General features: G+C 49.2%; 1 protein-coding gene across 2 annotated transcripts in view; it reads right to left on the bottom strand.

The window, feature by feature from the left end:
- RNF43 (ring finger protein 43) overlaps positions 1–27,415 on the bottom strand; it is a 58,048-nt gene that overhangs the window by 9,125 nt on the left and 21,508 nt on the right. For both annotated transcript variants that reach the window (XR_008327733.1, XM_053366707.1), the window contains exons 2-6: positions 11,218–11,340; positions 5,148–5,222; positions 2,509–2,640; positions 2,095–2,196; positions 296–451 (exon numbers count right to left, since the gene is read on the bottom strand). Coding sequence is in view for 1 of the 2 variants with exons in the window: in XM_053366707.1 (XP_053222682.1) it covers positions 296–451; positions 2,095–2,196; positions 2,509–2,640; positions 5,148–5,222; positions 11,218–11,340 (588 nt within the window). In the remaining variant the exon portion in view is untranslated. The remainder of the gene's footprint in view (positions 1–295; positions 452–2,094; positions 2,197–2,508; positions 2,641–5,147; positions 5,223–11,217; positions 11,341–27,415) is intronic.

Raw genomic sequence — 27,415 nt, 5'->3', positions numbered from 1 at the left:
TAATTTGTTGATTACAGTTGCTCTTCAAATAATTCATATACTTCTTCCAATCTTCTGTAAACCTCTGGTCTCACAGGTTTCGAATCCTTCCTGTCATTTTGTCCAATTCTGCATAGTCCATTAATTTCATCTGCCATTCTTCTTTTGTCGGAATTTCTTCTTGTTTCCATTTCTGGGTTAACAATACTCTTGCCGCAGTTGTTGCATATAACAGTTTAACATCTTGCCTATTAATGTCCTGACCTATAATACCAAGTAAAATTGCTTCTGGTTTTTTAAAAAATGTGTATTTTACCTGGCCCTCGGCGAACTCCTCCAGGCAGATGGCGCAGACGGGGGCCGAGCTGCAGGTGCTGACAGAGTCCCCCGTGGGGGCTTGCCGGCAGCGGGCTTGATACCTCCGCGTGGCCAGCTGGTTGATGGCTTGCAGGGTCTCTTCCTGCGCGTTAGTCTGTGGGGGCAAATCGGACAGTTGAGGGAGCGGAAATGGAAGGGAGCCAACATACGCAGGGGATCAGACTAGTTCATCCTCAAGATTCCTTCCAACTCTACGATTTTATGACTCTGCATGGTGGACAGGCGGGAAAGTGGCTCAGTTCTGGAGGTATTTGTTGAAATCCAAATAATTGCAAGACAAACCGCCAAGAACCTCCTTCCACCGAGGTTTTTAAACAGAGGTTGGATGGCTATCTGCCAGAGATTCTTTAGCTGGGATTCCTGCATTGCAGGAAGTGGGCTAAATGAACCTTCCAACCCAAGAGACCTATGATTCTATGAGAGCTGGCTGTGCACAATCTTGTTAGGGGAGATAACACCGACCTACTGCTCAAATCGCTAATAAGTCACCTTTTACTAGGAGCCAGGCTCACAACAATGACATACTGGAAGAATTTGGAGGGTGCCCTCTTGGACAAGTTGGTGCCATGACATATGGCAGCAGGCTAGGAGATGATGGTTCGTAACAGGGAGGGGGTAGCTGTTGCTGTCCAGATGTTGTTGGATGCTAATTTCCAGTGGCCAGCCTGGCTGGTCCTCAGCAGGGGATGATGGGAGTCCAGTGGCATCTCTAGGGCCCAATGGTTTACCATCCCTAGTACAGTGGTACCTCGGGTTAAGAACTTAATTCGTTCTGGAGGTCCGTTCTTAACCTGAAATTGTTCTTAACCCAAAACACCACTTTAGCTAATGGGGCCTCCTGCTGCCGCCGCACCACTGCCACGTGATTTCTGTTCTCATTCTGAAGCAAAGTTCTTAACCCGAGGTACTATTTCTGGGTTAGCGGAGTCTGTAACCAGAAACGTATGTAATCCAAGGTACCATTGTACAGGCAGAATGACAACATCAGTTTCTGTCCTGTTCACTGACGAAGTTTGCAGAAATGTATGTATATGTGCATGTTCTTGTTTCGGCTCCAAGATACATACTCCAGGAGTCTTGCGACAGCAAGCTACATGACTCCAATATATACAAATAGCATCTATATTATACTAATAGGACCACTGCACATTTTAAGCACATGACACCCCAGCAGTCCTGGGAACTGTACTTTTTTTTTAAGGGTTGCTGCAAAACACCAACTCTGTGAAAGGCAAACTACATTTCCCAGGATTCTTTGGGGGAAGCCATGTGCTTTAAACGTGTGCTGAATATACAGTACACAGCGAGTGTGGATCTGCCCTAAATAATACAGAAGATTAACAACAGGAACATTTTGCAAACACAAAATCCCCTATTCATTGACTCTTGCCTTGTTGAAAATACGCTGATTGATTGACTGATTCCATTTCTTTACTGCCCTTCCTCCCATGGGAGCTCCGAGCAGGGAACAGTATTAAAATAAAATCTTTAAAAATGCATTTCTAAAATCAAAAATACAAAGCAATACCAGCTGCAGAAATTTCAGTAAACATTCATGTCTCAAAAGCCTGGACTAACAGATACCTATTTCAACAGCAGGCGGGCAGATGGGTCTGGGACTCTACCGGTCACTGATCTGAGCAAGGCATGAAGGATATTGGCACAGATAGATAGGGGCTCTTGAGAAGCAGTTTGGGGTGTCCAGAATAGGACTGGCATCTGTCCGAGGGCTCTTACCCGATCTCTGCTTGGCTGACAACGAGTACGGACAATGAAGATTAAAACGATCACCAGAACGGTGCTCATGACGGTGAGGAGTATCCAGACATCATAGTCGGGCTGTTGGAGAGAGAAGAGGTTAGATAAGCCCTACCTGGTTTAGCTCCCGGCTATCTGAAGGACTATCTTCTCCCATACAAACCTGCCCAGGCTCTGGGATCTTTGGGGGACGCTCTTCTTTTGATCCCACCACCCTCACAAGCCCACTTGGTGGGGACATGGGAGAGGGCCTTCCCGGTGGCTGCACCCAAGCTTTGGAACTATCATGTACCTGGAGCCCACAAGAGGGCACCACTTCTTGCAAGGCTGATTTTGGCCCAGCGCAGAGAGGGGTCGAAAGAAGCGCAGCAGTGGGGCTAAGTAAGAACTCACCCAGGCCGCCATCTCCTTCACCTCAATCTTCACGTGGGCTTCTCGGTTGTTGTTCACCACGCCCATCAGCAGCTCGGCGTCGTGGCCCCAAATCAAAACAACGGGGTGACTGAGCCCTCGAGGATTTCTCAGCTGTGGAGAGACAACCTTTGAGGTGAGAGCTGCATGTCACCAGGTGCCACGGATTGATGTGTTGGGCACTGGGAACCCCACTCCACACCCCAGTTTATAGGCTTGAGGAGAACTCCAGGAATCCATCCAGCCAACAGCCCAGGCAAGGCCTAGGTTTGAGATTCGAAGCTCTGCTATGGCCTTGCCCAACCCAGCAAAAAAATGCTTGCATGGGTAACCTGGGAGTTTTTTGTGAGGAGAACCACAGCTGCCATGTATTTTGATGCCTGAGGCCGAGAATTAAGAACATAAGAAGAGCCTGCTGGATCAGGTCAAGAGGGGGCTCATCTAGTCCAGCCTCCTATTCTCACAGTGGTGAAGCAGATGTCCCACTGGGAAGCAAGCAGGATTCGAGCACAAGAGCCCTCTCTCTTCCTGAGGTTTCCAGCAACTGACATTCAGAAGCATTACTGCCTCAGACCATGAAGGCAGAGCATAGCCATTATGGCTAGTAGCCACCAATAAACTTGTCCAGTTTTTGAAAGCCATCCAAGTTGGTGGCCATCACAGCCTCCGGTGGCAGGGAGTTCCACAAGTTACCGTAACTAAGTGTTGAATGAAGAAGTCAGGTTTCTCTCTGTGTGTGTGTGTCTCGAATTTTCCACACAATCTGGATCTGGAGTGGAAATTACCTGATGGTTACCTGGGGATATTTGAGCCCCGGCACTTCTTGCAGAGCTGGAGATTGTGCTTCCCACACACCGCCGGGTTACATTACAGGAAAAGGCCAGGCCAAAACACCAGGCCGAAACGAGGCCGCATGCCTCAGGTGGAAGAATTTGGGCACTGCCATGTGTGGGAGGCACAGAGTCAGTGGTTTCATTTACATTTTCCCTGCCTGGGGGGTGAGAAAGCTGGGGATAGGGACTTCTGTGCCTCGGGCGGTGAAATGTTTTGGGCAGGTCTGCCTACCAGCTCCTCTGGATCCTCATTGCTCACACAAGCAGAAGTTTAAAAGGCTGAGCTTGGCAAACCAGTCATCCATCATTCAGAAGAAACGCTCCCTCTCCTTAGGAACTGGGAGTCAGTGTGGTGTAGCGGTTAGTGTGTCAAACTAGGATCTTGGAGGCCAGGGTTCGAATCCTTGAAGCTTACTAGGTGACCTTGGGCCAGTCACTGCCTCTCAGCTTAACCTACCTCACAGGGTTCTTGTGGGCATTACATGAGGAGAACTCACGGAGGAAAAGGTGCAATATAAATGCAATAAATAAATAAATACACTGATAATAACAACAGCACGACTTTCCCTAGCTTACGGGATCTGTGCTTTTCTGTTCAGGGGCTGTCATGCCATTCCTTCTCATATCTATTTGCATGTCTAGCAATCAACACACACACCGTCACGTGAAAGGACAAAGAATCTCAGGGCAAAGAGACCCAGAAGCAAAGGAGCTGAGAAGGTGAGCGGCCACCTGGACGGCAGACTGCAGCGACACAACGGAGGAGCAATGCCTGAGCTAAGGAAGATACCAGGTCCAAAGGCAGGAACAAAAGAGCTTGTGTGAAGCCAACTGGTTTGAAAAATTGGGGCTTCTTTTGCGTCAACGTGGGTAGCTCAGTTGGTTAGAGTGTGGTACAGATGACGCCGAGGTTGGAGGTTCAACCTGCATATGGGAGAGCTGTGTATTCTTGCGTTGCAGCGGGTTGGATCATGGGTAGGCAAACTAAGGCCCAGGGGCCAGATCCGGCCCAACCGCCTTCTAAATCTGGCCTGTGGATGGTCCGGAAATCAGCGTGTTTTTCCATGAGTAGAATGTGTCCTTTTATTTAAAATGATCTCTGGGTTCTTTGTGGGGCATAGGAATTCACACACACATACCCCCGAAATATAGTCTGGCCCCTCACAAGGTCTGAGGGACAGTGGACCGGCCCCCTGCTGAAAAATTTGCTGCCCCCTGGACTAGATGATCATCGGGGTCCCTTCCAGCTCTGAAATCCTATGGTTTAAGCACATGACACCCTACCAGTCCTGGGAATTGTACTTTTTTTTAGGGTTGCTGCAAAACACCAACTCTGTGAGAGGCAAACTACATTTCCCAGGATTCTTTGTGGGAAGCCATGTGCCTTTAACATGTGCTGAATATACAGGACGTAGCTAGTGTGGATCTGCCCTAAATATTACAGAAGATTAACAACAGGAACATTTTGCAAACACAAAATCCAAAATCCATTGACTCTTGCCTTGGTGAGCAGCAGTGAGGGAAGGTTCATCAGGGGGAACAGGGAGCTGCTCTTAAAGGATAGTCTGCTCTCATCCAGCCCTCACCCAGCCTCTCGTCCTCCTCCTCCTTAGTCTTAGTGTTGCCCCTTGTAGATCTCAGCAGAGAGGAGGATGGGGACAACACTAGACTTAGTTGGCTCTGCCTGCCATTGGCTCTGGCGCCACCTGCTGTTGGCCTCCTAGCAAAATTGTAAAAAATGAGAGAGGGACAACTTAAAAAGAAAGAGGGAGACAGCTGACTCCTTACCTGGTCGACAGCACTTTGGTCATCCGTAATGTCAAAGAGGACGGCGCGAGCTCCTCTCTCTCCCGCCAGCTTGGCCTGTGCAAAGAGAGCAAAGAGGAATCAGGGAATCATAGAAGGGAAGAGTTGGAAGGGGCCCAAAGGGGCATCTAGTCCAACCCCCTGCAGTGCAGGACTCACAGGGAGGGCGCAGGCGGCCTGCTGAGTGGTTGTGGTCCCCTGGGCAACCGTATCACGGCCTGAGCACAAGCAGCGGGGGGGGGGGGGCATTTCCAGCCCGAGGGCCACATTCCCTTCTTGGCAGCCTTATGGGGGGCACATGCCAGGAATGGTTGGCGCCGGAGGCAAACGTGGGTGGAGCAGCGAATGTGAAGTTTACTTTTGTACAGCAGGTGTGTTTTTCCTCCCTCACACCCACCCACCCTCTGCGTCCTCCTTCCAAGCAAGCCAGAGTTGAAGGACACATCCCAGGCCTGGAGAGATCCCTGAGGGCCGCATACAAAGTCCTGAAGGGCCTGATGTTTCCTCCCACCCACAATGCTCTTCTGGGCCAGCCCAAGACATTTTGTCCCCTGAGGCAGCCGCAATCCCAGCTGTACTCCACATACAGAAACCAGCCAGACTCCAAGTTGCCTCTTCCTTCAGTGCCGGCCACAGGTCAGCACCCCCTGGCTTGCCTGAGGGCTGCTGGCCAGCTGAAAGACGCCATCTTTGCTCCTTCCTGCCTCTCAGGATGCCTGCAGGAGTCCTTCCTGCCTCTCAGGATGCCTGCAGACTCTTGGAGCGGCGTATTGCCTAGGATTTCTTTTCCGTTGGGGTGAGGATCTAATTTTGGAGATGTTGATTTTGCTGTTACGGATATTAATTTTTGGTCTCCTTATTTTAATATCTCATTTTGACTTATGTGGGGATGGTTTAATTTCACTGCATACATTTTGAAGTGCTTTTATTTATTGCCCGCGGCTACTTTTGTTATATTCTGGCAGTCATGGAAAGCTTTTCATGTTGCAAGCCTCCTTGAGCATGGTTTTAACCACGGAAGGCTCTTGACTCCCTGCCCTCCTCATGAAGGGCTTCCCAGATACTGTCCTTTCTTGGGAACAAGACACTGGGCTTTGGTGAAACCCAGCAAGTCGGTTCTTTGATTCTCCCAGGCTAATAAAGTCATTTGCTTTGTTTTACATATACGTAATACAAATGCGGAATTGCTGGACGGCCTCCCCACGCTAGCTGGTTTAAAAATGTTCAACATATTCCCAACGATGCATTCTTCAAGGCACAGTTTATTATTCTTGTGGGGCTTTGGGGTAGAATGATAATAATCTGTTATTAATAGGGTCATTTTTCCTTTATTCCCCTCTCTGACCCTGATTCTCTTATGACACTGGTTAAAAAATGTTCAAATAGGAAAGAGAGAGAGCCGTGGGGTCGGGGGTTGAACTTGACTCCCACCCCAGCTGTTACCCCCCTGGGCAGAAAGCTGAATCCAGCAAACTTGGGTTGAGAGAGAAAGCCTTTGCTGTGATTTTCTCCTTGCAGGGGGTTGCGCTCGATCACCCTGGGGGGATCCCTTCGCACTCTACAATTTTCTGGTTCTCATTTGGCAGGAGAAAGGCAGGAAAGCCACCATTCTCTGCCTCTCTCTGTGCAATGCACAAAGCAGACCCCAAGAGGGAGAAAGCGGTGCCTGTTTCCCTGCCTCCTGGTGGGCCAGAGCTCTGCCACCCCTCGCTGAGGGCTAGCCAGGTGTGGCAACGACAACAGTGTTCCAAGGATGGCTGTTGATGCCAGCCAGCCGGCCAGCCGGCCCCCTCTCCTCCCCTCCGCTCCCTGCCCAGCCCTGTCTGCAGGAACAAAGGGCTGCTCTGTGCTGCTCCTGCCTTTGGTGGAGCAAAGCGCCCTCACCCTGCAAACGCCTTGCACTCCCTGGCCTACCTCAAGTCCCCTTCCGCCCTCCCTGGCCAGCCGGCTCACCTGCCTCCCTCCCCCGCCTCCCATTGGCACTGGATCCCCGCCAGGCCCCAGAGAAACCACCCGCTTGGCTCCACATCAAAGCCGGGGATTGGGAAGCGTAGGCCAGCCTTGCCGCAGCCCGGGGCAGCCTGAGCTGTTCCGTCAGGGCCTCTCGCCAGCCCTGGTGCGGAGAGGGAGCCGGGGCGGGAGACCTGCCTTCAGACGGAGGTAGCAAACAAAACAGAGGCCTGCCGCAGATCCCCAATTCTGCCTTGCGCCTCCTTCTCAGGGCCCACCAAAGGGAACCTCTGCACGTGCTCAGAAGCACTTGCGTGGTTTTTTTTGCTCACTCTAGGATCTCCAGGGACAGAAAAGTCGGCTCTGGAGCAGAGCCGTGTCTCAAGGCATAGGGCACTCCGAACATGACCGGAGGCAGGGCACGCACGGCAGGTTATCGTTGTTATCGTTGTTCTTAATAGTGGTGTGGTGTAGTAGTTAGAGTGTCAGGCCATGATGCCGGAGGGACCAGGGTTTGAATCCCCGCTCATACGTGGCGCTCGCTAGGTGCCTCTCAGCCTAGCCAACCTCACAGGGTTGTCGTGCAAATTAAAATGAGGAAGAGGGAGAACAGTGCGCAGGCCGCCTTGAGCGCCTTGGAGAGAAAAAGGTGGGGTATAAATGCAATAATAAATAAATTTAATGCATTTATAGCCCACTCATCTCCCAAACTGGGATTTGAGGCGGCTGGCAAACTTCTGAGGCATCACCAAGCAGTAGAATCAGTAGTTAAAAAGGCATGAAAACACATTTAAATCCAGCATCAAAGTACTTTGCCCTGATGGAAGTGCCCAGTGCTGATACTAGAGTTGATGCTCTCTGCACATGCTCAGGAGTACTGATGGAGACCATGCTGCTGCAAGGCTCAGAGCTGTTCCTTTTGGGGGGGGATTACAGTGATGGGGTTTCAGATTAGGAATGGCGTTCCCAGGCCTTGACAACTGGTGGTTTGCACTGGGCCTTCTCTTCCGTGGGACGACACGTGGCAACTCCTCCTCTCCGCCGGGGAAATTTAATGCAAAGGGCAGCCTGTAATCTACATTCTTCTGCAGATGGAAAGGGGTGGGGGTTCGGAAGGAGGGCGAGGAGGAACTGAGCAGCCCAGATCTTGTTGCTAAGAAATGCTGGCAGAGAGAGAGGGCCTCTCCTGGGCTGTGCCAGACCCATCTGAGAGGGAGACAGAGAGAGAGGCTGGCGGGTGGCACTCCTGGCTTACGCCCTCCCTGCAATTAGACACACACCACAGCTAACCCAACAGCTCCTCTCTCTTCCCAAACCCAGGGAACTCTGAAGCCCAGAAGGGCCTCGCAATTTGTTTCCCAGAAACTTTTCTGCTGCCAGAGTTAGGAAAGAGCCAGTGGTTAAGACCTGGGAGAGACTAGGTTCAAATCCCGTCACGTACCCAGTTGACAGCTCACCGCGTGTGATTTTGGGAGCTGGTCACTGCTTCTCACCCTGATCTACCTCACAGGGTTGTTGTGAGGAGGTGTTAAAGGAAGAGGTGGGAGAACAATGTATTCCACTTTGAGCTCCAGAGAGAGAAAAAGGAGAGATATGAACGCAATTTAAAAATGCAACGAATTGGGTTTTGCAGCCTGTCCAGGTGACTCTCCCAGGGTGTTGTGGAAAGAAACAGCAACCTAGAAGAGGGCCCATCCACTCCAGGAAATTTATTTCTTTACTTGCTGCATATACATGGTTCTCCCCTTTCTCATTTAATACCCACAACAACAACCCTGTGAGGTAGGTTAGTTTGAGAAGCAGTGACTGGCCTCTTTCCCCCATGCCACCTGTCATTTTATAAGCATCTGCCACGCTGCTTCGGGCTCTCCTTTTCTCTAAACTAAAAAGTCCTGAATGCTGCAACCATTCCTCATCCCCTCATCTCCACTGGATCATTTTTGCTGGCCCTTTCCAGAACCTTTTCCAACCCTGCCATATCCTCTTTGAGGTGAGGCAGCCGGAACGATGCACAGTACAGAAAGCTTTCTCTCAGCCAGTGGAGGGTGTGTGTGTGTGTGTGTGTGTGTGTGTGAGAGAGAGAGAGAGAGAGAGAGAGAGAGAGCCCTCTTCACCCTTTCTAAGCTGCACACAGTCTCACGCCCAGATCCTGGCATGGAAGTAGTTAACTGCTGCCTGGTTAGGAAGGAAGAGAGGAAGTCTGATTAGCAAAGTGCAGGGCCTGAACGATCTTAGCTCATGCCTCTGCCGGCTGCCTTTGATCTGGGCTTCCTTGGAGTGCGTGTGCAAGCAGGTACCTGCCAGAATAACTCCAGCAAGCTGGCTTGGCAGTTGCAGAGCCTGCCTGGAGCGAAGGGGTCGGAGGTCAGCAGCAGAGTTTCCCAGCTGGGAGATCAAAGGTGGAGGCGGCACTTTCGGGCTCCAGGGTTACCCTCGGAGAAAGAACCACACCACCCTCGTGAAAAAAAACATGGAGGGCTCAAGGTTGCCATGAAGCGACCCACACGGCTGCGACCCTCCCCGTCTCCACTCTTACATCCAAACTGCCTTTGCCCCAAACAGAGTCTTCATACAGCAACGCTTAAAGAATCACCGGTGGTGCAGGTAAATCTTTTGGCCAGCTTGCAACTGGCAAGACCTTCAAGCTGAGCCTTCAAGCTGCCGGGGGCGCAACTGGTTGCCCACAGCTTCCTTTCCTGTCCACAGGATCGAACCCGTGCTCGGTTTAATCGGAGAGGAACTCTTACACTTGCTTGTGCAGGCAGTGGGGGCCGGGAAAAGAGCTGTTGCAAAGTGTTGGAAAGCACAGGGTAATAGGCCTTTTGGAGGAACTGCGCTGAATTGCATGAGGTGGGCTGGTTAGCACATTCCCTTTGATCCACTAAGCTCCGCTCTTGGGGCTTAGCAGGAGAAGAAAGAGGCAGCATTCCTGTAGAATATTACACAGAGCCTTTTTGCAGGTGCAAAGTTCGTAAGAGATTGTTCTACTGAATATAAGAAGAGCCCGCTGGACTGAGCCAAAGGGGCCCATCTAGGCCGGCATCCTGTTCTCACAGCGGCCAAACCCGCAAGGAGGATCTGAGTGCAACAGCAACTCTCCTTTTCTGTAACTTCCAGCAACTGGCATTCAGAAGCATTATTCTCTCCAACGATGGAGGCAGAGAATAGCTATCGTAGCCATCGATAGCCTTATTGTGTTGTAAACAAAAATCTGCCCTTTTCCCTTATGGGGTATCCAAGACCCCCTATAGAGTCCTTACATAGGTTCCCTATTGGTAGGAGAAAATAACAGAGGCCAACCAGAGAATATTGAGAAACAAAGCAACTAGTAAGCCTGATCTTTATTGATCTTGTGCAACAGGGTGCTCCCCTCACACGCAGGAGAGAGGAGGAACCCAGAACAAAGGTGTGTCTGCCCTTATATAGTCATTTTAAATAAGGACTCCATATGGATACCCCATAAGGGGAAAAGGGCAGATTTTTGTTTACAACAATTGCCCTCCATGAATTTGTCCGGTCCTCATTGAAAGCCATGCCAAGTGGCAGCCATCACTGCCTCCAGTGGGAGGGAGCTCCTTAAGTTCATAGGAAGAGCCTGTTGGATCAGGCCAAGGGCCTATCTAGCCCAACATCCTGTTCTTACAGTGGTCCCCCAGGTGCCCATGAGAAACCCGCAAGCAGGACCTGAGTGCAGCAGCAGTAGCAGCATCTCTCCCATCCTGCAATTTCCAGCTACTGGAAACGAAGGACCGATCAGGGACTCCATCAAGGATGTTGCCCCAAATTGCACTGCCTTTTCGCAGCGGAAATCCCAAGGAAACAGAGACTATGAAGAATTGGAGAACTATTTTACCTTGCTTACAGGGAAGCCGGATATACCACAAAGGGCAGCGCTGGAGGGACGCTGGGCCTCTGCCCTATTAACTTACCCAGAGCCATCTATGCATATAAATTTAGCAGATGGAAATGGAATGCAGAATGGAGCCGCTGTGCTCCTGATTGGCAATATAGTAGTGTAGGAAGCTGATCACAAAGTTTTGCAAAGTGGGAGGAAAGGAGATTGTCAGGTCTGCTCTGATTGCAACGACATGCACACACATACCTTGTTGGCCAAGGACAGGCAGGGGTGGGGATCGCGGTCAGGCCGTTCCAGTTTGACAATGGAGACAAATCCTGGGACCGTGTGCTCATCCTCGCTGGTGTTGCACAGAGACAGGGGGTGGAACTGCGGAGAGAGAAAGGAAGGGGGAATCACCATGGAGATGCGGCAGAGAAAACTGCATCGCAGTATTAAGTGAAGCCGCAAGGTATTCAGCAACACTTCAAAGGCAACTAAGTATACAGTGTAACAGGCTTGACCTAGAGCTTTGTCAAAATGTCTACCATAGCTTTGTTTATATATCAGCGCTTTCTTGGCATGACTGAAATCCAACTCCCAGAAGCTCCAGCAGCTAGCATGGTGAATGATATGGGGTGATGGGAGTTGTAGTACAACAACATCTGGAGGGCAACAGTAGACTTGTTTTATTTGTTTCGTAAAATATATACTTCACTTGATTGGAAAAAAAGCCCTCACTGTGGTTTACAAAAAAGGTAAAACAATAAAATTATCAATGGGAATAATTAATAACAAATTAAGACTTGCAAAAAGTTAAAATAATTATAGACTAAAAGCAGATTAAAACTTGCATCGACTTTCTAAACATCTGGGTAGGCTTGCCCTAACAAAAGTGGTTTTTAGCAGGCACCAAAATGAGTACAATGAAGGCACCTGCCTGATATCAAGAGGCAGGGAGTTCCAAAGTATAAGTGCTCAGTGGCGTAGCGTGGGGGGTGCAGGGGGGGCCGGGCGCAACCCGGGCGGGTTAGGGGGCGCAAATTACTTGCCTTGCCCCGGGTGCTGACAACCCACGCTACGCCACTGTAAGTGCTGCCACACTAAAAGATGGATTTCTTACAAAGGCAGAACGGGTATTATGTGGCACCTGCAGCAGTGCCAGTTCCACAGATTGAAGTGGTCGACTGGGTGTATATGGGGTAAGACGATCTCACAGGCAAAATGGTCCCATGTTGTTATGCACTTTACATACCAAGAGTAAAACCTTGAACTTGACCCACTAGCAAATAGGCACCCAGGGCAGATCTCTGAGTGGAGGTGCTATATGCTGATAGGATCTCGGTCTCTTCAGCAATTGCGCTGCAGCATTCTGCACTAACTGCAGCTTCCAGATCGTGCAAGGAAGGCCTCACATAGAGTGGATTGCACTAATCCAATCTCTTGTGACTTCCAGCAACTGGTATTCAGGAGCATTGCTGCCATTAGAGCTATTAGCCATCAATAGCCTCCATTAATTTGTCCAGTCCTCTTTTAAAGCCATCCAAGTGTGCGGCCATCACTGCCACCTGCAGGAGAGAGTTCCACTGCTCCATCGTTCCACTATGTGCTGGAAGCAATGACTGAGGACTCAAGGTCGCTCCAAAGATTAGTTACTTTAGCCCTGGAATGCCTAGCTAGCTGGTCACAGCAGGTCCTTGGAAGCTCCAGAGGTCCCTCCCTCACAGTGGGAGTCAGTAAACCTCAAGACCGTCCAAAATAACTCTGTTGGCCGGCTACAAGAGGTTGCAGTGCAAGCCACAAAATGAGCCATTTTCACAGCCTGCACTGTCACATGGCAGGCAATGTTTATGTGTGCTAATCAGTGTTCAGTCAGCTTTGGAGCACAACTTGAGCCTTTGGTTCATCGCCCAGAGCTCTCCATAATACCAAATTTGCCACTTGGGCTTTCACCACGCTGCAGAGGGTGCTCAGGGGCAATTGTGTCAACTGCCTGTTTCACCTCTCCATTCCATAGCGAAACCAGGACTCAAACATCAGCTTTCTCCCAGGAACGGCTCGGTATGATATGATAAGATAGCCATCTTCAAATATTAAAATGGCTGTCCCATGGAAGATGGAGGCAGGTTGTTTCACGCTGCTCCAGATTGAAGGACCTGAACCAATGGGTTCAAATGACAAGAAGGGGGATTCTGACTAAACATCAGGAAGATCTTTCTGACGGTAAGAGCTGTTCGACAGTGGAATGGGCTACCTGAGAAGGTGGAGGACGCTCTTGCATTGAAGATTTTGAAGCAGTTGCATGGCTATCTGCCAGGGATTATTTAGTAGCAATTTCTGCCTTCCAGGGGCATCCCCTGGGGCCCCTACAATTCTATGATTCTGTGGTTTCCATCCGCCTCTAAGGGCAGGGCATCCAAACCACTCTTATAGGGGAAAATTGCTGCTGTAAATCCAAACACCATCTGGTAACAGTTGGTCATCATCAAAAGCCTGAGGAAGAAAAAGAGTGAACTCACTTCCAGTTTAACTGATCCTAGTAATGGATGAAGGGCGGAACACAAATATTTTTTAATAAATGAACAAAATAATCCACTTTACGGGAATTTTCTTGACAGAGCCCACATAGAGAATTCTTTTTGCAGATGAGGTAACTGTTTGCAAGTCACCCACCCACCCAGACGACAAGGACGACTTCATCTCATGGTTATGGTTTTGACTAAGCATCTCAGGTTAGAATCATAGAATTAACACCAAGTGTCATCTAGTCCAACCCCCTTGCAAGGCAAGAATCATAACTAAAGCACCCCTGACAGATGGCCATCCAACCTCTGCTTAGAAACCTCTAAGGAAGGAGTGTCCGCAACCTCCCAAGGGAGACCATCCCACTGTCGAACAGCTCTGATTGTCAAAAAGTTCTTCCTGATGTTTAGTTGGAATCTCCTATCTTGCAACTCAAAGCCATTGGTTGTGCAAGTTTCTCCCAAGCGCTCATAATGGACACTTTGGAATTTCTTGTCCCATTCTTCCTTGGACAGAGATGGCTTTGACTAAGCACCTCAGGGCTTGCAAGTTCATCCCGAAGTGCACTTACTTATTTATTTCACAAATTTTAAGATTGTAAAACAACAACAACCCTGAAAGTAATTTACTTGCCCTGCGGAAGGAGAGCTAGGTCCAGAATCCAAGCTGTCCAGAAGACCCAGGGCTGCTGAGATGTTGTATCATTGCACCAAAACTGCCCCCCTGATCTCTAGGGCGTGGGCTACTTGGGGTGGGAGATTTGCTCCTATGATCATTACAACTCTACTCTTTTGGGGGGTGGGGGTTTGGAAATGCAAAACGTTCAGTATGTACATAGGTTGCCGAGCCCCTTCAGGGTGGAATAAGCCACAGGTATCCAGTAATGTAGTGATGTAGGGCAGAAACTTTTCCAAAATGGAACCTCTTCCCAGCCCTTTGTTTTTTCCACGGAAAATTTTCCATTTCACAAGTTCTTTAGCAACCATTTGCAAAATGCCAGCTGCAAATTCAATCTGAGGCAAGTGTGGCCACGTTCAAAGGTTCCCCCTTTGTTTACTAAACGCAAGAAAAATAAACACGCTAATTTAGATTGCTGGCTAGAGCACGGGAAACCCCCCCCCAATACAAATTCCCTGAATTTGCTTAGTGGGGGAGGGATCCAGAAAACCAACACCACAGCCAGTCTATCTATCAATCAATGCAATCCATCGATCAGTCAATTCTGTCTTTACTAGGGTATCCGGAGTCCGGAAAGGAAACAAAACCAAGAAGAAATGGGTGGGGAGAAAGGGTGCTCCATCAGTCACCTCCCCCCAAGCCCCAAATATTTGCAGAAGATGTCCGTCTCATCAGACCTCCTCTCCCTCACCTGTCACCTGGGGGAAGTCAGTCCATCTTGCTGGCTCAGTGGGAGAGATGGGAAACAAGAGACCCACTCCATCAACTATGCTGGAGACACAGCTCCCATCAGGCACCTCCTGGCTCCCAAACTGTGCCAGCTAGACATTATAGCAACTATTTAGAAATCAGTGCCCAGGTTTTGATTTTTCCTCTTCCCTCCTTGTCCCTCTTCCCTCGTGTGCCATGTATTTATTTATTTTTTTAGATTGTAAGCCTGCAGAGTAGGGACTCTCTTGTTTTTATTGTACGTCAGTTGCTCTCGAAGACTTTTAGGAGCTGGGTACAAATGCTGTCAATGAATGAATGAATGAATGCTGGGGGAAGGGGCCATCTGCCTCACATTTGCTTTCCTGGGCCGCCTTGTCTGTTAGACCAAAGGTGAGCTCGCACCTGCTTCCAGGACCTTGGCAAAGGATCAAGGGATATCTCTCTTCCACTGGAAGCCTGATAGCACTGCTCTCCTCTCCCGCCTCGCTCCATGGTTGCTTAAGGGGAAACTGGCACAAGCTTTTATAGAGGAGCTCTTCCGAGTGGACAGCTTATCTTCACTCCCAGCGGGGATGCAATCTGTGACATGAAGGGGCTGGACCCAGGCTGCGTAAGCACCAAGGCAGGAGGAGAAGGCTATGGATGGCTCCACAGTCAGAGGCAGCAACGCTCCTGAATGCCAGTAGCTGGAAGAGGGCTCTGATGCTTGAATCCTGCTTGCAGGTTTCCCATAGACATCTGGCAGGCCCAGGGGTGCCAGCTATAGGGGGTGGAAGGGGCTTCAGCCCCCTCAATATTTGTGGGCAAGGGGGGGTTGAGCTCCCCCCTAATATTGAGGGGGCCATCATGCTCTGCCACTGCCAGGAGAGCGCTCATGCGCAAGGCAAGGGTGACATGGAGGGTGAAGATCACGCTCCACGTTCCCTACCCCCTGCCGTTGCCGGGAGATTGCTGGGGCGGCGGATGGGGACAGAACCCGTCACGTGATGCCGTGCCCCCTCAATGCGGGGGGCAAGTTGGCACCCCTCAGTGGGAGAGGCAGCTATACCAGCAAAATGCTGGGGTAGATGGGCCATCGGCCTGAACCAGCAGGACTCCTTCGTATCCATTTATTTATTTACTTACTTATTGCATTTATATGCAATAAGCCTCTGATGAGATTTAAGGTGGTGAACAATGTTCTCGTCCTCATGTTTAGCCAGCCTCACAACAACTCTGTGAAGCAGGCTGACTGGCCTCCAAGGTCACCCAGTGAGCTTTGTGGCCAAGGGAGGGATTCGAACCCTGGTCTCTCCCTGGTCTGGTCCAACCACTGTGCCACGCTGGCTCTCATTTCTACATGTGTCCATAAAAAAATTGCTCCCTCCCCTGTTCCATTTCTGCATTAATCTGATTTTAACCAAAAAAATCTGCACAGAAATCTATATTGAAATATGTGTTTCAACCCACATTTATGTATTTTATCTCAGTATATGCCTTCCTAAATGTATTTCAACCTAACATACACACTTTAAATGTGTTTTAAAAGAGCATTTTCACACATGGACTTAATAGGAATTAACCCATTTGAATAATGCAATGCAGATTCTTAATGTATATTCTACTTTTGTTTTAATGACACATTTTTTACTGCTAGCTGCCCTGGGCTCTCATGAGAGGAAGGGCTGACTGAGTAAAAGGAATTATAATAGTTTATTTTTCCTCTCCCTTCGGCTTATGAGAGGCCAGAGTGGTTAATAGTAAAAGTGCAGCATTATTACTACTAATAATAATCATAATGCCAAATTTGCAGAAGTGTGAAAAGGTAATTACAAGATACACTCAAGAGAACCCAGAGCAGCTAACAGTAAAAATGCATGTTATTACTATTATTATTGCAACATTTGCAGGCGTGTGAAAAGGAAATGACACCCCGATTTTCACATTAGTCCAAATCTGGTCAGATTGCATCAGAATTCACAGAGACTGAGTTTTTTAAGGTTCACCCTTTCAGATACAGAATGCACTTTGGAGCTGAGAGTGCCCATTTTCACGGGGGGGAAACTGAGGTTGAGAGGACATGCTTGAGGCCAGACAATGGGTCGGGGGAATTATGTCAAAATCAAAATCCAGTGGTACCATGAGGGGACAAATTCCATCTGATATTTTCAGCAGCCACCTTGGCACTGAAGCCCACAGGACTGGGCCGGGGAGGTCAGTCAGTAACGTGTCAGTAAGTGAAAAGAATCAGGACATCAAAATGCCAAAGATGGAGGAAGGATGGCTAAAGGAGGCTGTAACCATAGGTTATTAGGCAAGGTCTGAGGCAAGCTATTGGGCAGGTTATTAGGCAGAGTCTGAGTCATGTTACAGTGGTACCTTGGGTTAAGTACTTAATTCGTTCCGGAGGTCCGTACTTAACCTGAAACTGTTCTTAACCTGAAGCACCACTTTAGCTAATGGGGCCTCCCGCTGCCACTGTGCCGCTGCTGCACGATTTCTGTTCTCATCCTGAAGCAAAGTTCTTAACCTGAAGCACTATTTCTGGGTTAGCGAAGTCTGTAAGCGTATGTAACCTGAAGCGTATGTAACCCGAGGTACCATGGTATTGGGCAGGTTATTGGGCAGGGTCTGAGGCAGGGGTCCTTATTCTGCCTCCCACGGGCACAAGGACATCCTTGAGGTATTTCCTCGAGGCTTGCAAGGCCTCTGAGCCCCCACCCCACTTCCACACACTTCCCCCTTGGTGATGAAATGGTGAAGGTGGTTCCCATTTTCTTCCTTCAAGAAAATGATTATTCAAATTTGTATCCCTCCTTTCCTCCAGAAGGAGCCCAGGTTGGCAGACACACAAAAGATAAAGTGATGGCGACATATCACAACAATCCCAGAACAGATGCGGACTGGGAAAGATCTCTCATTAAAAAGGCTTGTTGAAAGAGGAAAAGTACGTAAGGGCTGAAGGAGTAAGTTAGAAAAGTGATGTTGTTTCTTAACCCCTCTTTCAGCTCTATAGGGTTTTCGGGGCTGAGGTCCTTTTGCAAATTGGGGAGAGCACCGTAAGCCCATGCAAGGAGTCCCACTGGGGCAAGGGCTTTCCCCAATCAGCTTGGGGTGGTGGTCAGGAGAACCCCCAGAACTGTGTACAGTACTTGGGGATGGGCAGAGTACTTGGGGATGGGCAGAGGGGAAGTCCTTCCATCTGGCCAGCAGAAATGTTTGCAATGCTTGAACCTGTGGAATGAGCTTAGTACTAATTTTTAGGGTATTTCATTGGGGGGATTAATCAGGAAAGTAACAAAGTTCCAGGATGATTATGGTAGCAATAACTACAACAATAATAGCATACAATGGATGGAATTAACAAGAATAATGAGTTCCAGGTTTGAACATAGTCACTGAAAATAGGTGCTGGAGCTAAGCCTCAGCAGCCATTTAAGGCATACCGTTCAAACCCTGGCAGCATCTTTTTTTAAAAAAAATTATTGTGTTTATATCCCAGCTTCTCCTCCAAGGAGCTCAAAGGGGCATATGTGGTTCTGTCCCTCCGCAGCAAACTTGTCAGGAAGTGAGCTTCATGGCCAAGTGGGGATTTGAACCCTGGTCTCTCCTGGGCCTTAGTCCAAGACTCTAACCACAAAAACCACACTGGCTCACTTCAGGTAGTGTAGGGATGGGAGAGAACCCTGCCTCTCAAAACCTGGAGAGCTGCTGCCAGCTGGTGCTGGCAACATTGAGCCACATGGACTCTGAGGGCCTGATTCAGCACCAGGGACCCTGCCTGCTTCCTCTAGGCCCGCCACCGGGTTCAGAATTTGCCCTCGGCTCGGCGCAGCTTTGAAGGTCAGCCGTTTGGAGTTGGAGCTCCTTTGTCTGGCTGGGCCTACCTGGGTGCTGCACGCCACCCCTGCTAGCAGGTCCCACAGCCATTGCGGCAGGGAGGCAGGAGCAACAAAAAAGGAAAAGGGGAGGGGAGCCATGAGCCTGCCTGGCTGAGCGGGAGAGATGAAAAGCCGCCTGGCTCATGTAATAACTGATGGCCTCTGCAGTGCCGTTTTGAACTGTTTACAGACCGAGTTAACGATTACAAGCTCTGTGTGCTTTGGCCGCCTGCCCGAATTCTTACCCGGCCGTCAGATATTATTAAAGAGCCTTTCGATGCTTGCCTGGAGCCCGTCCAACACACCTCAGAGAGAAGCCGCCTGGGCTCGGGGAGGAGCCACTGGCTGGCACTCTCTCTTTTTCTCTCTCTCTTTCCAGAGGCCCAGAGAGAAGTCCCAGCCTGGGATGGGCATCTGGCGGGATTTGGCAGAGGCCGGGGCGCCTAGGCAGGAGGGGGAAAGGAGCGCCCAATTGCCACTGGGGGCCTCGTCGAATCATGGAGTTGAGAGGGACCCCCCAAAGGCCCAACCCCCTGCAATGCAGGGATCACAGCTACAGGATCCCTGACAGATTAACCTCTGCTTAAAGGCCCCCAGTGAAGGAGAGTCCGCCATTTTCCAAGGGAGCCTGTCCTGCTGTCGAACAGCTCTTGCCATCAGAAAGTTCTTCCTGTTGTTTAGATGGAATCACCGGAAGAGTGGTAACCAAGTACAGTGGTACCTCGGGTTACAGGCGCTTCAGGTTACATACGCTTCAGGCTACAGACTCCGCTAACCCAGAAATAGTACCTCGGGTTAAGAACTTTGCTTCGGGATGAGAACAGAAATCGTGCTCCGGCGGCGCGGCAGCAGCAGGAGGCCCCATTAGCTAAAGTGGTGCTTCAGGTTAAGAACAGACTTCCAGAACGAATTAAGTTCTTAACCCGAGGTACCACTGTGGAACTGTGGAACTCACTTCCACGGGAGACAGGGATGGCCACCGACCTAGATGGGTTGGAGGCAGCGATGGTTCTGAATACCAGTTGCTGGAAACCGCATGGAGGAGAGTTGCTGTTGATCTTGGGTCCTACTTGTGGGTTTCCCATTGAGGCATCTGATTGGCCACGGGGAGAACAGGATTGCTGGACTGGATGGGCCCCTTTTGGGCGGATCCAGCTGGGCTTGAGAAAGATCAGCATCAAACAGGTCTATCCTTATAACAAAGGACAGGATAAACCTGAATTTGGGATAAGCCCATGTAAATGTGGATTAAAAACCCAACACTGGAAACCTAGTTGAGCGCCCAGAAAATGGAACTGCATTGCGGGGGGCTGGACTAGATGACGCTTGGGATTCCTTTCAGCTCAACAATTCTATACTTCTATGGGACTGAAGCAACTTACCTCCAAGGAATCGTCACGACATGTGGAGTTTTGTTTTTTAGTTTAGATAAAAGGCAAGTAAGGAAGGCATACAAAATGGGTCAGTGTAAATGATCAAATTAGGGAGATTTCCCCAGCCCCTCAAAATTTTAAAACTCAATGGAGGGGGGGTTCCAAAAGAACAGGCCTTTTGGGTGGTGGCTTCCCACTTGTGGAATGTTCTGCCCAGGGAGGTTCACTGGGCACCATTGCTTCATATCTTTAGGCCCCAGGTGAAAACATTCCTTTTTCATCAGGCCTTTGGGCTTTAAACTATCCATGATGTTTTTACATGGGTTTGAATTTTGTGTGTGTGTGTCTTTTAGACTGCTTTTTCTTTTTTTAATGCTGGTTTTAATATATGCATGTGTTATTTTGCATGCATTGAGTTGCGATAGCAAGGAAAGCGACCGATAAAATGAATAAATAACAGCAAAAGCATAAAAACTTAAGGAGTCAAATAGCTCAGTTGGTTAGAGTGTGATTCTGATAACGCCAAGGTTGCAGGTTCGATTCCTGTATGGGACAACTGTATAATCCTGCATTGCAGGGGGTTGGACTAGATGATCCTCATGGTCCCTTCCGGCTATGATTCTATGAAGGGCCTTCTGGATCAGGCCCATGGTCCATCTAGTCCAGCATGCTGTTCTCACAGTGGCCAACCACTCAAGCAGTATATATGTTTTACGAAATAAGTAAACTAGAAAGCAGGATTCGAACGCAAGAGCACTCTCCCCTCCTATTTCCAGCAACTGGTTCAGTGGCATGACTTCCACCAACCGTGGAGGCAGAGCAGAGCCAGTCACCAAGGTCAGCCTTATCCATGAATCTGCCCAAACCTTTTTTAAAGCCATCCAAGTTGGTGGCCATCCCTGCCTCCTGTGGGAGGGAGTTCCACAGTTTAACTCTGCGCTGCGTGAAAAAGTTCTTTTTTTAATTTGATCTGAAACTTCCAACATTCAGCTTCATTGTATATCCACAAGTTCTAGTGTTGTGAGAGAGGGAGAAAAAGCTTTCCTCTAGCTCCTGTCTGCATGCCACACATAATTTTATATATTTCTACCGTGTGGCCTCTTCCTCGCCTTTTCTCCAAACTAAAAAGTCTGAAGAAGAAAAAGAAGAAGATGATGATGATTCAGGACAGACAAAAGAAAAGTGCTTCTCTGCACAGCACATGGTTGAAACCATGGTATCATTTGCTCCCACACGAAGGCCACCAGTTTGGACGGCTTTAAAAGCCAATTAGACAATTTCATGGCAGATAATAAAGCAAATCCATGGCTAGCTTCTAGCAACAATACCCATGTACTGAGCTTCTGAATCACACCAGTCGCTGGGAAGAGCGCTACTGCACTCGGGTCCTGCTTGTGGGTTTCCCAACGGGGCACCTGATTGGTCGCTGGACTACATGCCCCCCCCTTTGCCCTGATCCAGCTGCACAGGACTCTTCTGATGGTGCTCTGGCACAGCAGAGGGCTTCTCCAGCAACCTGAGATTAGACAAATGCATGGAGGGGAAGAGCTTATCATCAGATTATTATGCTCCAGCAGAACCTCCATGTGCAGGGGCAGTCTAGCTCTGAATATCACATGCAGCAAGGGAAGGTGGCGGCCTTCATTTCCCCCCACTTGTGAGCTCTGCTTGTGGCTCTTCTTGGGTTGCCTCTTGAGACACCCCTTTGACAAAGCTCCTACAGCGATTCACCACAAATTGTAAGCCTGGACAACAGCAGCTAGCAGAGGGCCTGGCTGAGACAGGGCGATGACCCATTGGGTCCTGTCCTGCAGCTCTATGATTCCAGGCAGGGAAGGGTCTTTTAAAGGAGTCTGGGGGCAGGTGGGTTGATGTGCTCTCTCTCACACACTGGAAACCCTGCTAGCTCACTCTTGGCAGTCTTCTCCCTCTCTCTCTCTCTCTCTCTCTCTCTCTCTCTCTCTCTTCTTTCGCTGTGGGCCATTCGCTCGCTGCTCTTCGCCTTCCAGCTTGTACAGACAGGCCTGCCCTGCTCCAGAGAGGGAGGAATCTGATTCTCACCCCCAGGCGCTCACTAAGTAACTTGCCCGCACTTCAAAGGAGCTCTTTATTTTGCCTGGGTGATCACACCCTGCAAAAATTTCCCACCGACAAAAGAAATGGTTTTATAGGCAAAGGAAGGGATTGGAATGTCTCTCTCTCTCTATCTTTCTCTCCCCAGCCCTGATGAAGGAAGGAAGGGCCCAGCACACACCCAGGGGAAGCCTGGGGTGGGGGGCAGAGATGTTGCACTCGCTCTCCAGGGATCGGAAAACCACAAGGAAGATTGGATGGTGGCCCACAGAGGCCAGCTGCATCAGTGGCCAACCAGAGGGCCCTCCGGGGCATGAAGGCACCCGCCTTGCCTTGTGTGATATATTTGGAGCTAGACTGCTCCTGAACATGGAAGTTCTACGCAACCTAATTACCTGGCGATGGACCTCTCCTCTTCCTCCTCCTCCTCGATGCATTTGTCTAATCCCCGTTTCAAAGCTGTCTAAGCCAGTAGCCGTCATCACTGCCACACCCTGCCAATCACACCCTGTTGCCCTTAATCCCACATGTGCCAATTCAGCATCAGAGGGAGAGGCACTCTGCACGTGCTCAAATTATTGGTTGTTTGCACCTTTGCTCTACTCATTTGGAGTATGAGACCTGGGACCAATCCAAGACCCTGCGTGTCCCTTCTTTTTTAAAAAAAAAAAATTATTGGAAATTTTATTTACAACATAAACCCACCCACCCACCCCAATACAGAAATACAATAAACATAACATACAACAATACAAACAACCAAATAAAAGACTTCTTTTATCCTGTGTCTGGCCTCCTTATTTACTTCTTATAAGCTGTTTCCTTTATGAATAATTATTAAGATTTTTCCAATTATAACTTAAATATCCACAAAGTCTCCTGCAGACATTAATCAAAACAAGTCCCTTCTTAAGAACAGAAGAAGAGCCTGCTGGATCAGGCTGGTGGCCCATCAAGTCCAACATCTTCGCACAGTGGCCCCAGTGGGGAACCTGCAAGTAGGAATTGACCATAGGAGCAACTCTCCCCTTCATGCCTCCATAGTAGGAGGCAGTGATGCTTCTGAATGCCAGTTGCTGGAAACCTCAGGAGGCAAGAGGGCTCTTGTGCCTGGATCCTGCTTGTGGGATTTCCCAGAAGAGGCATCTTGGTGGCTAATGTGAAAAGAGGATGCTGAACTAGATGGGTCATTGTCCTGGTTCAGAAGGCTCTTGTGCTCTTGTTTTTACGTTCCCAGCAAACTTCACACATGGGATTAAACTGGTTCTAGTAGACGTGTCCCTTCCTACAATAAGCCACAGCAAAATCAGAGTTGCCAGCCACCTGTGAAATTGATGTGAAGTCCAATTCTTGGACTTCCGTTCTTTAATTTGTTGTGCCCTCCATCAAATCCAGCACCCTTGCACTTCCCAGGAGGAATTGTCTCCTTCTCCTCTATGAATCTGCCATCCCCTTTTAGAAGCATCATTGAATTGTGGAGTTGGAAGGGGCTCCAAGGGTCATCTAGCCCAACCCCCTGCAATGCAGTAATCCCAGCCCCTCATCATCTTGTGGTAGCCAGTTCCGTAAACCAGACACACACTGCACAAACAAGTCTTTTCTCTGATCTGCCCTGAACCTACTGAGGGGCAATTTCTGCAAGCATTACAAGGGAGAAAAATCTTCATACTGGGCACTATTTTATACACCTGTGTCATCCTCTCTTCCACATTACCAAATGCTGCAACCTTCCTTGGCAGAGGATTTGCTCCGGTCCGAGCCTCTGATCATTTTAGCTGCCCTTTATTCCCACCTGTGCAGGTACAGCACAGATTCCAACCATTGCTTTTGGATGCAGTCTATTTTCTGCAAAGGAGGGTGACCTGCTCAGGATGCACCTGAAGTATGACGCCCAGTTCTTTAAGGAAGTTGGCAGACTGTTGGGGAAGGTGGAGGAACACCTGCTTTGCATCCAGAAGGTCTCCAACAGCATCACCTGCTAGGGCTGAGATTCCCTCCTGGAGAGCTGCTGCCAGTCTGTGTAGACAATACTGGGTTCAATCAACCAACGGCCTGACTTGGTATTAGGCAGCTTCCCATATTCCTGCTTAAACCAGCCCTTTCTTCCAAACCACGACCCTTGCTTTATACACAGGGACAAGGCTGTATCTTAGTGACAGAGCATCTGTTTTTACATTCAGGTTCAATTCCAGGCATCTCCAGGAAGGCTGGGAATGTCCCCCCTCTTAGCATATACTGAGCTGAATGGACCCCAATGGTCTGATCCTGTATAGATCAGCTTCCTGGACTCCTATTTAAACCAGAGCTTTATTCATAACAATGAGGACTGGAGCCTTAGGCTGGTTTTAGAGGAAGGGCTGTACCGGGAGAACATCTCCTCTGCATGCACAAGGTTTCCAAGTTCAATCTCTGGCATAGCTCAGTTGGTAAGAGCGTGGTGCTGATAATGCCAAGACTGCAGGTTTGATTCCCATATGGGATGACTGCATATTCCTGCACTGCAGGGGGTTGGACCAGGGGGTTGACCTCAGGGTCACCTCCAACTTGATGATTGATTCTATGAAAGCTTAATTGACTAGTTATCTCCAGGGAGGGCTGGGAATGCCCCCAGCCTGAAACCCTGCACAGCCATTGCTGCCAGTCCGTGGAGACAACACTGGACCAACGGTCTAACTCAGCCTAGGGCAGCACCTGACACACCTAAACTGGAGCACACCCAGTTGAGGGTGTCCAGGAAGGCATGGAGTCTGGAAACCAAAAGACCTGGAGAAGATATGGCTATGATGGGATAATAAGGACCTTTAAGATGGATTTTGGTCATACAGAAGATGGATCAGGCTTGCTCTCTGTTGCCTCATGGCTGGGAGCATTGGGGAGGAATTGCAAAGAGGAAGGCGGCAGCTAAAACATCTGGAGGCATTTCTTAACAATGAAACCTGTCCAACAGCAGGACCAACTCTAGGGAGGTGGGCTCTCCTTCCTTGGAGGTATTAAAGCCAAGGAGGTTGCAGCTCATCAGTATATTGTGGATCCTGCACTGAGATGTGAGCTGGAGACAGTGATGCTTCTGAATACCAGTTGCTGGAAACCACAGGAGGAGAGAAGGCTCTGGTGCTTGAGTCCTGCATACAGATTTTCCAGTGGGGCATCTGGTTAGCCCCTGTGAGAACAGGATGCTGGACTAGATGGGCCACTGACCTGATCCAGCAAAGCTCTTCTTGTGCTCTTATGCTTCATGCTCATGAGGGTGATTATATATGCCCAGGGCTAGGTGATGCAGCAATAAAGTTTTTCTCCCTCTCTCATAGTGCTAGACCGCAGCAGTGTGTGGTCAGTGGACTTGGGGGGGGGACTAGGCAAGTCCCCTTCCCAAAGCCCGGGAAGCTTCTGCCCAGCTTAGGAAGGGAGGCGCAATGCTCACACATATGACGTCACCCCCTCCAATTGTCCTCGCCAGCTTGCGCCTGTCGCCATATATGTTCCCCTATGAAAAAATTCATCACGCACCAGTGGCTAGACATCAGGGGCATCCAATAAAATTGAACATTGGGAGATTCTGGAAGGATAAAAGGAAATTCCTCTTTAAACAATGTGTAGTTAAAACTATGGCACTCGCTCCCACAGGAGACAGTGACGGACACCAACTCAGATGGCTGAAAAGGAGGATTGGACCAATTCATGGAGGGTAAAGGTGCCTGGCGTTCTCTGGTCCATGGGGTCACGAAGAGTCGGTCACGACTAAACGACTAAACGACTAAACAACAACAACAACAATGCTATCAATGGCTACTAGCCATCCTAGCTCTGGTCTGTCTCCATAGTCAGAGGCAGTAATGCTTCCGAACACCAGTTGCTGGAGGAGAGAGGGCTCTGGTGCTCTTCCTTGAGGGTTTCCCAAAAGAGGTATCTGGTCAGACACTGTGAGAACAGGATGCTGGACCAGAGAGGCCATTGGCTTGATCCAGATGTGTTCTCTATGTTTATAATCCCGTACCCAGGAGGACCCTATGCGTCTTAACATGCAAGTGAGTCTTGCTGAACTCTACAAGGTTCTCTCTCCCAACCCATGAGTGTTTAGGGTCGCAGCCCCAGATGCAGAAAACACTCTTGACCTGCCCTCCCCAGCTCTCTTAAGCAGTCACCGCTGTCCCCTCCTTGCTGACCTTCCAACCTCAAGCATGTTCCTAGCAAGGAGGCATCTCTGGGAACTTCAAAGAAGATGGAAATCTAATTTGGAGACCCTGTGCCTTTTTAAAAAAAGAAAAAGAAAAAGAAATAATTGTTAGAGGGAGAAGAAAAATGTGAGGAATATTTGTGCGTGCCTGTTCATGTTTTCGTAACAGCGGCGGCGGCACCATCCTTTTAAAACTCGCTCTCATGTTCTGCACCAAGGGATGCTTCTATAAATCTTCCTGGATTCCTCTGCCGATCTGGGAGTTCCTGCTCACCTGCCTTTGCTTCCAAAGTAGCAAGCAATCATTAGGAATTTTCAACGTTTCCATTTTTTAATCTCTGAAATCTATAGCTTGAGACTCCTTTGCATCTGCTACCTTAAGAACTTCAGAGCAGGGATAGCCAGTTGGTATCGAGTAGGAGACTCTTAATCTCAGAGTCTTGGGTTTGAGCAACACATTGGGCAAAAGTTTCCTGCATTGCAGGGGGCTGAGCTATAGATGACCCTTGTGGTCCCTTCCAACTCTACATTGCTGCCTCAAACTGTGGAGGCAGAGCTAAGCCTTCATGGCTAGTAGCCTTCGATAGCCCTCTCTTCCATGAATTTGCCTAATCTTCTTTTAAAGCCATCCAAGTTGGTGAACATCACTGCCTCCAGGGGGAGGGAGTTCCATAGTTTAACTATGAGCTGCATGAAAAAGTGTTTCCTTTTTCATCTGCCCTGAATCTTCCAACATTCAGCTTCATTGGATGTCTACCAATGGTGTTCTAGGGTTCTCCATCAAATTTCTCCATGCCATGAGTAATTTTATAAATGGCTATCTGCATGTGAAGCAGAAAACTCGGCAAAACAACAACTCTTGCCACATTTCCATTTGCCAGTCTTCCCCAAGCTAGTGCCCTCCAGATATCTTGGACTACAGCTCCTATCATTCCTAGAATTTGGAGCTGTAGTCTAAAACGCGCAGAAAGCACCAGGCTAGGGGTGTGCGTTGGGTTGCCTATGTCTGGAATTTCCTGGACATATCCAAAATACTGCAGTTGTCAGCAATATCTGGGCAGAAATTGGCCAAA

This window comes from Podarcis raffonei, chromosome 15 (assembly GCF_027172205.1).
Source record: "Podarcis raffonei isolate rPodRaf1 chromosome 15, rPodRaf1.pri, whole genome shotgun sequence".
NCBI lineage: Eukaryota > Metazoa > Chordata > Lepidosauria > Squamata > Lacertidae > Podarcis > Podarcis raffonei.
The sequence above is the reverse complement of the archived record's forward strand: the minus strand, read 5'-3'. Positions and strand labels throughout refer to the sequence as shown.